Source organism: Trichomonas vaginalis, chromosome II (genome assembly GCF_026262505.1).
Source record: "Trichomonas vaginalis G3 chromosome II, whole genome shotgun sequence".
NCBI lineage: Eukaryota > Parabasalia > Trichomonadida > Trichomonadidae > Trichomonas > Trichomonas vaginalis.
In genome coordinates, this window is record NC_067204.1 from 5,097,983 (window position 1) to 5,110,367 (window position 12,385).

Below are 12,385 nucleotides of genomic sequence, written 5' to 3' on the forward strand. Positions count from 1 at the left end.
ATTGAACGGTAAGTTTCTAATTTTTCGATTATTTCTTTCCTCTCTTTATCGTTTTCAAACCCACCGCATTGTGGCTTCTTTTTGTAATAGCATATTTTTGATTTAATTCTGTTTAGTTTCTTTTTATATTCATTGTCTGGACTCTTGGATGCTTCGTTGTCACTCATTTCTTACGAAATAAAAAAATTAAATATTATTTAAATATAATGGAGTAATAAAATAAATCGGAATTTCTATTAATTTATTGTTAACCTCAACTAATGCATTGCCGTTAATATATCTAACAAATTCAGCTATTGTGTCAAATCTTCGTCTTCTTTTTGTCATTGATTTATCAGTTTTTCCATAATCGAGATGAATCAAAACTTTATCCCCTTTTTAAAATTCATGAGCCCGAATTAATTTGTTCACGTTTAACATCATTCAACCTTTCCATTTGCTTTCTAATATATTCCCATTCTTTTGAAATATCATTTTTCATTTCCACCGGTTTCATGTTTATTGTTCTATGCCATGTATTATTGTAATAATATACTAACTGTTGTATGATGGAGTCATGATTTCCATCCCAGTATATCTGACCATTAACCCCTAATGCATCTCTAAGAGTTCTCATTACCGCATCAACTATTTTATTATGAAACGTATATGGAGAGGATGAAAAGTAAAAATTAATTTGTGGGAAATAATGAGCCATAGCTGCCTGAAATCCTTTATCACCATCACCCCTTATATTATCTACTCTTTCATGATCTAGTAAGTATTGTATAGCTCTTCTTGTTTCCTGTTCTGTTTTCCCTTTCACTGGAATGCAATATAAATATCTGGTGTTAATGTTAATGGCAAATAAATAAGTAACGTTTCCTTTTGAATATTCCAGATGATCGATTTCGTATGAATATGGATATGGAGCAAATGAAGGGCGACTAAATTTTTCCTTTAACGGTTGAATTTTTGGGTCAATTGGTTTATTTAATATCTTGAAATCCTTTTTAAAATCTTTTTGTTTCTTTAATGTTTGAAATGGATATAATAAAGTGAATGATGAAGGATTAACTGAAGGAGGAGGTGGTTTTGGTGTTGCAGGTACTGTCGTTAGAGGTTTTGGTGTTGCAAGTGGTTTAATTTTATCTGCTTTGATTTTGGATGATGAAGTTTTGGAATTCATTCCTTCCTTCATTAATTCTGGATGTATTCTATTCATTTGTTTTAAATATGCTGTATATAAAGGTTTAATATACTTTCCCGCTTCGAGTTTATGTTGAAGGATGAATTCCAAAAGTTGATCTTCATTTAAAAGTCGGGCTGAATATGGTTTAACTAATGAATCATAAATTAAAGCTTGTGCTTCATTTATGGTCTGAAGGACCTGGGTGTTTTGCACCTTTAGCTGTTGAACATTTGCTACTTTCTCTTTTGGTGTTGTTTTCGGCTTTTGTTCCTTTGGCTTTTGCGGCTCAGGATTATATAATTTATATAATTCATCAATATCTTCTTCTGTTAATACTTTATTTTTGAAATCTTTCAATTGTTTAAGTTGTGATTTAGTTTTTCCCTTTGTATATTCATTATTTTTAATTTTGTCTTTAATTTCAGAAATTATTTTATTATGATATTTCAAAATTTCATTTTCATAATATGGATAATAATATTCCATATCATCACCCGTTATATTATTATTATATTTTTGGAGATATGATTTTAATTCATAATAACTAAGAAATTTTTGATTAAGTACTAAATCATCAATTAAATTTTCTAAATCTGAGTTATCCATTTATATAAAAATAAAATAAATGTTTTAAGGGTGCCCACCTCTTTGAATCATAGTATCAAAAACATCATTAACGGTTCCTTTTGTCTCTTCTGTGGCATTTTATTAAATAAATGGCATACAACATCCATTTTCACAACACACAGCCTTAGTGTGTGCTCCTGTTAATGCAGTCTTACCAATTGTTAAGCGAGTCATTGACCCATTTTTAAGTTGTAAATTAATATTCTGACCATCAAATATCACTTTATCATTTATTATATCCAAATAATTTTTAGGTGTTAATTGTTTATTTTGTCGTAAACTAACTCCTTTCATTTTTGTGCAATCTTTTTAAAATCACTTCCATCAATTGAACCGTTGAATGATGTATAACACTTGGGGCATAAAGCAACCATGTTATCACCTTGTTTCTCAATTGCTAAACCCAATAACTTCTTCTCATGTGCTTTTTCTTCAGCTTTATTCTTTAATTTAGGTTTAAATTTCTCATTAAAACAAAAGAAATCAAAAGGTGCGAATTTGTAAATGTTTTTATCATAAAATTGTTTATCAGTAACAATTGCTTGAAATGCTTGAGTGTTAGGAAGATTTGGTCGCCAGCGATTGCCCAATAAGATGAATCAGTATCACCTTCAATGAAATGAAAACGATTAACATTCATGCATTTATACATAAAATCATAAATGAAAACCAAATACCAGTATTTTGCGTTATCTAAAGTGAAGAATGCCTCTTGTAAACATGTATCACATCTATAAAATCTATCTTTAAGCATCACTTGATACGTATCTTCACCTATTTCTCTTATGTTTTTAAACTTATTTGACATACATGCAACGCGTGCCTTCTGTGCATTCATTATTTTAGTCTTTGCGTAATTTTGTGTATTCATTGCATCGTAACCATATGATCCATTAAGTGAAATCTTGCAAAATAAACTTTTTCCTTTATTTCCTTCTAATTCAGCCTTTTGTCTTTCGTTCATAAATTCGTTCGCAAATTCATTAAAGCAAGTGTTTTTCGTAAATGTTAAAATTGATTGAATATCATCAATGATAAAATGAAATCTGTCTATTAGATACCAAAGATAATAAGAAGAAAATGGTTGATATTGGTTGTGTGTTGATGCTAACTGAGTTAATTTCCTCTGTTTCTGGTCAACTGGTAGATTGTTTGATTTCATGTAATTATACATAAAACTGCCAATTGTTTTTTCATCTGTGATAATATCTAAGTTTCTTATTATTGGTAAAAAGTTAATGTAATCATTAATGTATTTTTCACAATGTGACCCTTTACTTCAGCCACGAATAAAGTATTTTTCTTTCTAATAATTCCCAGTGCTTTTGCTTTCTTTGTTGCTGTATCACAAATGATAACACCATTCAATCTTCCCGGCATATACATTTTATGGTCAGTATATTGAATGAAATCATGAGGATTAGATGAAAATGATGAAGGATATAATGAATTAAAATCAACACCAACGAAATGAGTCATAATGTTGGTGGTGTCCTCATTTGATACAGTTTAGTTTCTGGATTATATGAAAGTTTATTAATGTGGTGATTCCTTAAGATTAACACGATGTTGAACATTTGATAGACCACCAGTAATTCCATTACGGAGAATGTGATAAGCTTCAACTGAATCTAAAGTCATTGGTAAATTATTTTTTAATGCATAATTTCTTAAATTGATTCTTAAACGTTGAACATCTTCATCTTTATTTGATTTTACGACATTGCAATAAAACACATTAACTGACAATTTTCTTTGGTATGTGGTTTTTCATTATCGATTCTATCCAATGTTGGTTTATTAGCATATGTAAACGCTTTACCACACATTTTGCATTTAGATGAAAGGATTAAATCGTGATAGTATTGATAGTCATTCATTGAAATATTGTTTTTAGTATCCCTTTCTGCTTTTTCATCTTGTTTCTTTATGATTCAATTTATATTTCCAATACTTTTTCGTTAATTCAAAACTTGATTCCACATTTTCTTCTTCTGGATATGTTTCGTTAGGATTGAAGTTCTTATATGCTAACGCGTAACGAATCATTGATGCATTCGATGATAAAGAAAGATTATGAAGCATGTCAATTTTATAAACAAATGTTTCTTCAATAATTTTATCAATTGGGTTAATCATAATTTCAACGTCTTTATTGCAATAATGAATAAAATATTCTAATCTATTCTCAAAATTTTTAGCATCATTGAGATATATTTGATAATCTGAATCGGATATAGTTTCTGAGTTAATGCTGAATAAAATGAATCTTTCGTGAATGGTTCCTTTTTATATAATTCATCTTCGTAATTTTCCCACGTGATGAATTGATAAGGGAAAAGGATTTAACACGTGATTTATTGTTTCCGAAATCTTGAGTGAATTGGTCTAATGTCCCACCCGCTATATAATTTCTGATGTCAATAAATCTTAATTCATATGGACAGTTTGTTTTCTTTACAATGATTTGCTTAAATTGAGAAGATGAACCCAGCATTGATTTTATTTTCCATTTTGCAGTGTTTAAATCACGAAGAATTAAATTTAAATCAAACTTTCCCGAATTAAAACCTATGATATTCACTTTATTAAATTCTTCATCTAAAGTCTTTATGCTTCCTTTTGTTTCTCATTTAATGTATGAGACAAAGTCCCCGCCGTTTGGTCCGTTTGCGGCTTCATTAATTCTTCATATTGTTCAATATTTGATTTAGCAACTAATGAACAGGTTGAAAATAAAAACTCAATCCAATCAGAAATAAAAGAATCACTCGAAGTTAAGCAAAAATTCCTCGTAAATGTTTTATCACGGTCTACGACCTCGCCGCTTTGCGGCTTTATTTTGACAGTTGATGATACCATAAATGGTTTTAAGTAAGCGTTCAAAGTTGCACATTCAGAAAGTTGAAGTTCTTCTTTAGTCTCTAATGTTTCGAAGTCAAAAGTAATATAATATCTTGTTGGTTTATAATATTCCTGCAAATTATGTGCTAATAGCCATTGATATATCTTCTGTTTCGTGATATGTGGTGCATATGGTTGTTGTGTGTTTTGCAATTGAACGTCTTGAATTAATCTTCCATTATTTTCTTTACATTTCTCACAATGTTTTAAAAATCTTCTTTGGTTTTTCCTTTCTGGATCATCACGGATAGAATAAACTTCTTCTTTGCAATATGGACAAACTTTATAGCCGGTGAGTGCTTCAACGTCTGTTATTCTGTCAGCGTGAAGTTTTCCACATGGACTCTGTGTTAATAAAATATTTACTGTTTCAAATTCTGGATCTATCATTATTGATTCCACTAATGGAAAGTCTACCTTGTTAATGTCTACGTCTTCTGGTTGAGGGTCACAATAATAAAAATCAATATTAACGTTTAACATTCTTGCTAACCTCTCACTTTCTGATGAAATGTCAAACCCTTCATATGCATCTATTGCTTCATTTAAATAGCTTCTACGAGTTTTAGGATTAACACCATCAGGAATGTTATAGAAGCGTTTAAATAACCTTCTACCTTCTGCTCTAATTTGATTATCATTCATTTTAGCTGTTCCGTTTTTGTTCATTTATGTAAGAATAAAAATTAAAAAATAAATAAAAATAAAGTTTATTTTTTAAAGTCCAGGGCTAAAGTCCATAAAATGAATTAAGAACACATAAATTTTTATCATCTGCGACGTGACGAATACATTTTAATTTACTCAAGAATGCGTACCCTGATACATTAAATCTAATTCCTGTCTTATTTAATTTCACAACTTTGAAAAGGAATGTATGAATAGCTATAAAATGATGAGATGATGTTTTATGGGTTGCTTCCATTTTTTCTGAAATAAATGAATAAATATAATGTTTATACGTTTTCATATCTTTTATGTTCTTAATAACGAATGGTATAGACCTTTCCACTTCGTCTTCCTTCGGTGCTGTTCTTTCATATGAAACATTATTGGTATCTTCAATAATGAAACCAAATCGCATAAAATTTTATATGTACCAATGGTTTCTTTTGATATTTTATCTAATAAATCAAAAACTTTATCAACACCTGTGCATTTATTTAAATAATAATTTGTGTAAATATCATGGTCTTCTTTCTTAATCGTATTTGTTGCATATGTTACATTTTTCAGTGCTTTTTTGAATTTCTCAGAATCGAGAGGGGGTGAAAGTAAGATACAAGGGTATTCTTCATTATCAATAAATTGTAACTTATGTTTACGAATAAATTTAGTACCTTCTTCTGAAAGTGTTTCGTCAATTTCACCATCTAATAAATTTTGTGTTGATTCTGAGACATAATTTTTATATCTTTCTTCATGAGATTTTTGAACTGCTGATTCTGAAGCTGGGATATTCATTAAACCCTCTACTTCATTTTCATTATATTTTTCAACTTCTCTTAATTCCTTAATTTTTTCATCTATTTCATCTCTTATTTTTTCCAGTCTTTCAATTTCATCATATTCATCATCTTTAATCCGTTCTTCATAATATTCAGGGAAAACATCAGGTTCTTTAGGTTTTTCTTCTTCAGATGTGGGATATAAGAAATTTATAACATCATCTTTATTCATTTTTCTATCATAATCAAACTCATTTAAAAACTCCGCGAATTTTTGACAATTTCTTAAATAATATTTACTAACCTCATAACCCGCTTCCTCTAATATATCCTTTATTTCCTCATTTGTGAATCCCAATTTTTTAACGTCGTTAGTCTTGACACTCATTTATCATTAAATAAAAAAATAAATTATTCAAAAATGTAAGACATGAATTTTTAAAGTTTATTTTTCATTCATGAAAATAATTATTTCTAATTTCTTTTACTCTCTCGTACATACTAGATTTAAAGAATTCAGAACTTTTACCATAATCTCCTAAATGTTTTCTTATCCCTAACGTGTGCCAGTTATTATATGAAACTGAATAAACTTTATCTTTATCTTTGCATCTTTCATCACTTCCAATATATTTATATCTCAGTTTTGATTTAGCATTTTCATATTCATTAACGTTTAATAATTCACAGTCTTCCTTTTTAAATAAATGTTTTATGTATTCAGGATTTAATACTCTACGTTTATATGCTCCTAACTTAGTTCTAAAGGTTTTTCTACAAAATTTAGGAATTCCATCCTCTTTAATGTCATCAATGATTTCCATTTCGTTATTTTCAATTTCTTCTTCTCGTTTATGAGGTCTTTGATTATGACTCCATTGATTCCATGAAATTAAATATTCTTTATCATTATATTTATACCTCATTAGCTTATTTTGGCTTTCATATTCATTTAATAATTCACAATCTTCATTTTTAAATTGAAGTTTAACCCATTCAGGATTTAAACAATGTTTAATTAATCGCGGAATATCTGACATCATCTATATATAGATTATTTTATAAAAAAATAAAAAATAAATTATTTTAAAATTAATGTTAATTTTTTTAATGATTTATAAATAAATATATTTTAATGTATCGTCTATATATAGATGTAACAAAAAAAGTCACTAAACCCGCATTCATATACTACTTCAAAAGTGGCGTCAAAAATTTTCTCACTGGGTTTTCGTCTATCAATCCCAGCTCATTATATACGCAACCAATCAAAAATCTGATATGGGAGTCCAAGGCTAACTTTTTGTTGTCTACCTAATAAAAGAGGAAGCAGCATTAGTGAGAATAATCGCAAATATTCAATTTAAATTATCTTTTTATTCTTAATTTAAAGTGACAAAAAGAATAAAAAACCTATTCTAAGGCATGTTGTTATGTAAATGAGACTAGACATCATATTTTATGTTATGAAAAAAAAATATTTAGAATTTTAGAACAAAATAAATAGAAAAAATAGCATAACTTATGGATGTGCGTATATTAAATTTAATAAATTAAGAGAAATTATTTTTGGCGCCAAAATTATTCGTTAACTCTCAAATTTTTCTGAGTCAATAAGCCGCCAAAAAAGTGTCATTTCTTTATAGGAAAGGAAACCTATTTGACGAACAATCCGGACACTAGTGCCTCAGCGAATTTCCCCAAACCCACCAATCCCCTCCCTGCTGTTGTGCACCATCGATGGAAAGTAAGTCATCAATAGTCTCTTTTCCTGATTTCAAGCTAACGTTAGATCATTCATGAAAGAAATCATTGCCTTTCATCAGAGACTTTCGTTATAACTGCGCTGCTCTCAAGTTCATCTTGAGAAATTTACGTAATAACTGAATTCCCAAAGTTCTTTAGGTGATCCAAAACACTGTAGCTGCTTGAACTTTGGACGAGCCTCGCACCCCAGAGAATAGAAATCCCAATCTTGCTCATGTTTAGTTGAATTAGTCTGCAGCAGTACAGCTCTGATACCACAAGATCGTGATGTATACAAAGTCACAACGCTATTTGATTCAACAACTAGCTAGTTTTGACATCAAATTGCAAAATTTGACTTCGTTATGAGCTCTTTGTAGCAAAAATACATTACACTTAAAGACTAGTTGCTAGACTGTAGTAGTTTGTTCGTATATATCTATTTTTCCCCAACGTATTGCATACTACATTTTGACAAGACTTGCAACCTTATAGTAACCTCGTTGGGAATTGTTCAAGCAAAGCGTAGGTAGTTAAGGTCGAGTAAGAGTTCTTCTTAAATCTTTCACTGAATGAGTAGGTGTTGGAAGAACTGTTCTCTAAAGCGATACAGTTGCGCTACATGTTCGTCAACTTGTCTAGAAATAAATATATCATTTGTTTTATACGTTTTTTCGTAATAAATCTATTTGTATTTGTTGTATTTGAGTATGAAGATAACAAAAACTACGGCATAAGACGCAGTACACTGGGCTTCGTTGCCATTTTATTTACCATGTTAAGAATAAACTTAACAGACATGCTTTGTTTTCGACGAAGCCATCTAAAATAACGTACATCTAAATAAAACTAAAAAACTGTAAAATTTCTTTATTTGATAGTATACTTCAAATTATGCACTATACCTTCTAGAATTCTATAACACTCTTTGCATATAATTTTTTAAAAAAAAAGTTATATCTCGACAAAAATATGATTTATCAATAGAGTATGTAAAATAAAACTCATTCGCAGTATTAAAAAATCGTAAATCTTTCTAAAAAAATTTTGAATTACAAATTTTAAAACTTAAAACAACATTTTTTGAAGCGAAAAAACGAAATCTAATTTTTTTTGGAAAATTTAGAATAAATAGAGCTCTTTAACTCGTCGAATACAAATTGTTTTCAAGTTTTTTTCGACCGGAAATTGAACTTTTAGAGTTTATAAAAGGTGACCAAACTATTTTTTGAAAGTCCGCCATAACTTTAATGGTACTATTTCAGCGTGTGCAATGAATACAAAAATTCTAAGAGTGCCACATAAAATAGTACTTTAGACTTGAGTTAATGCTACCAAGCAAATGTTAAAAAGATGACTTTAGTGTTTTGATAATCAAAGATTAAAATCATTATTGTCTAAATCAATAATCATAACGACAGAAGTTAATGTTTTTTCATCAGTGCTTTAAATCCACTTTTAAAAGTATACCTCAAAAATCAAAATATCAAAAAAAAATTGGCCGATAGGTTTGGCTTTAATTTTTGTCTGCTTTTATGATTTGATATGGATGTTATAATTTTAAAAGTTGAGCCAAATTCACCAATAGATTTTTGAGATTTGCAAATACTCAATAATTTTCAGCGTGTTATCTTTTATTAAAAGAACTATTTGGTTTCAGTATCATATAAATTGATATTTACTTTCTATTTGAACCTTCATTTAGCTAATGATTTAATAATACAGATTTCATCTAGTCCTTATAAGAGAATTTTGAATTTGTTATAATAAAAAAACAAACAGATATAGCTTACACTTCTATAATAAAGATACCTTTTATAGAAATCAGTATGAAATGTGTTTTGGCTTATTGGAAGCATATCAGACATAATCGCCATAATCAAAAAATCTATATACCCAATAAGTAATAAATTTGTCGATATAGATTTTCCATAAAATTAGTTTTTAGTCTGATCTTAAAATAAATTTAATTTTTTATAAAAAAAATCACATTTAAAAGTACCTTTTTAGTAGCTCGAAATCCTGTTGGTGGATTTCGGGCGTACTTCAAAATTAGCTTTTCTTCTACATATGCAGGCTATATTTTAAATATGGAGCAAATCGGATCGGCGAAAGGAGTTTAGTTACCTTTAGTTTATACAATAAGATTCACATGAAAAAATACGGGTTTAACAAAGAAATCACCAATATAAAGGTTTTTTTAGTAGAACGAGATTGATAAAAACTATGGTATGATAAAAAGACGATAATTTTTTTGGCGGGATAATTGAAGAATATGAATGATTCGAATTACAGACATACTCTAGTCCGAAACTTACTATGGTTCGTGACTTATTTTTGACACAGAATAGCTGTAGACTAAGGCTTACTCTAGATCCAGACTTATTATACAATTAAATTTGCTTTTGGAATAAGACTTAATTTTAGTTACAAACTTATCTTAATATCAGACTTATATTTAGAATCAGACTTACTTTAGTCTAGAACTTACATTTAGAATCAGACTTCCATTTCAAGTCAGACTTACTTTCGTCCGAAACTTACATTTCAAGTCAGACTTACTTTCGTCCGAGACTTACATTTCAAGTCAGACTTACTTTCGTCCGAGACTTACATTTCAAGTCAGACTTACTTTCTTCCAAGACTTACTTTCGTCCGAGACTTACATTTCAAGTCATACTTACTTTCGTCCGAGACTTACATTTCAAGTCAGACTTACTTTCGTCCGAGACTTACATTTCAAGTCATACTTACTTTCGTCCGAGACTTACATTTCAAGTCATACTTACTTTCGTCCGAGACTTACATTTCAAGTCATACTTACTTTCGTCCGAGACTTACATTTCAAGTCAGACTTACTTTCGTCCGAGACTTACATTTCAAGTCAGACTTACTTTCTCCCGAGACTTAAATTTCTAGTCAGACTTACATTTCAAGTCATACTTACTTTCGTCCGAGACTTAAATTTCTAGTCAGACTTACATTTCAAGTCAGACTTACTTTCGTCCGAGACTTACATTTCAAGTCATACTTACTTTCGTCCGAGACTTACATTTCAAGTCATACTTACATTTCAAGTCATACTTACTTTCGTCCGAGACTTACATTTCAAGTCATACTTACTTTCGTCCGAGACTTACATTTCAAGTCATACTTACATTTCAAGTCAGACTTACTTTCGTCCGAGACTTACATTTCAAGTCAGACTTACTTTCTTCCAAGACTTACTTTCGTCCGAGACTTACATTTCAAGTCAGACTTACTTTCGTCCGAGACTTACATTTCAAGTCATACTTACATTTCAAATCAGACTTACTTTCGTCCGAGACTTACATTTCAAGTCATACTTACTTTCGTCCGAGACTTACATTTCAAGTCAGACTTACTTTCTCCCGAGACTTACATTTCAAGTCAGACTTACATTTCAAGTCATACTTACTTTCGTCCGAGACTTACATTTCAAGTCAGACTTACTTTCGTCCGAGACTTACATTTCAAGTCAGACTTACTTTCGTCCGAGACTTAAATTTCAAGTCAGACTTACTTTCGTCCGAGACTTACATTTCAAGTCATACTTACTTTCGTCCGAGACTTACATTTCAAGTCATACTTACATTTCAAGTCAGACTTACTTTCGTCCGAGACTTACATTTCAAGTCATACTTACATTTCAAGTCAGACTTACTTTCGTCCGAGACTTACATTTCAAGTCAGACTTACATTTCAAGTCAGACTTACTTTCGTCCGAGACTTTCATTTCAAGTCATACTTACTTTCGTCCGAGACTTACATTTCAAGTCATACTTACATTTCAAGTCAGACTTACTTTCTCCCGAGACTTAAATTTCAAGTCATACTTACTTTCTTCCAAGACTTACTTTCGTCCGAGACTTTCATTTCAAGTCATACTTACATTCGTCCGAGACTTACATTTCAAGTCAGACTTACTTTCGTCCGAGACTTACATTTCAAGTCATACTTACATTTCAAGTCAGACTTACTTTCGTCCGAAACTTACATTTCAAGTCAGACTTACTTTCGTCCGAGACTTAAATTTCAAGTCATACTTACTTTCTTCCAAGACTTACTTTCGTCCGAGACTTTCATTTCAAGTCATACTTACATTCGTCCGAGACTTACATTTCAAGTCAGACTTACTTTCGTCCGAGACTTACATTTCAAGTCATACTTACATTTCAAGTCAGACTTACTTTCTCCCGAGACTTAAATTTCAAGTCAGACTTACTTTCGTCCGAGACTTAAATTTCAAGTCAGACTTACTTTCGTCCGAGACTTAAATTTCAAGTCAGACTTACTTTCGTCCGAGACTTACATTTTAAGTCATACTTACATTTCAAGTCAGACTTACTTTCGTCCGAAACTTACATTTCAAGTCATACTTACTTTCTTCCAAGACTTACTTTCGTCCGAAACTTACATTTCAAGTCATACTTACATTTCAAGTCATACTTACTTTCGTCCGAGACTT

General features: G+C 30.2%; 1 protein-coding gene and 1 pseudogene across 2 annotated transcripts, besides 2 other annotated features; both read right to left on the reverse strand.

Moving 5' to 3' along the window:
• Positions 1-6,506: part of a mobile genetic element that runs on past the window's edge.
• On the reverse strand, positions 187-1,777 carry TVAGG3_0488780 (annotated as a pseudogene). Its single transcript has one exon. A coding segment is annotated over exon 1 (1,591 nt).
• Positions 4,570-5,371, reverse strand: TVAGG3_0488790 (uncharacterized protein; the record flags this gene model as incomplete). The annotated part of the gene is made up of 1 exon (XM_051236108.1): positions 4,570-5,371. A coding segment is annotated over one exon (802 nt), but the record flags the coding sequence as incomplete, so codon positions are not given.
• A 2,598-nt stretch (positions 6,507-9,104) lies between the features above and the next one.
• Positions 9,105-10,027: a mobile genetic element.
• Between the last annotated feature and the right edge of the window lie 2,358 nt (positions 10,028-12,385).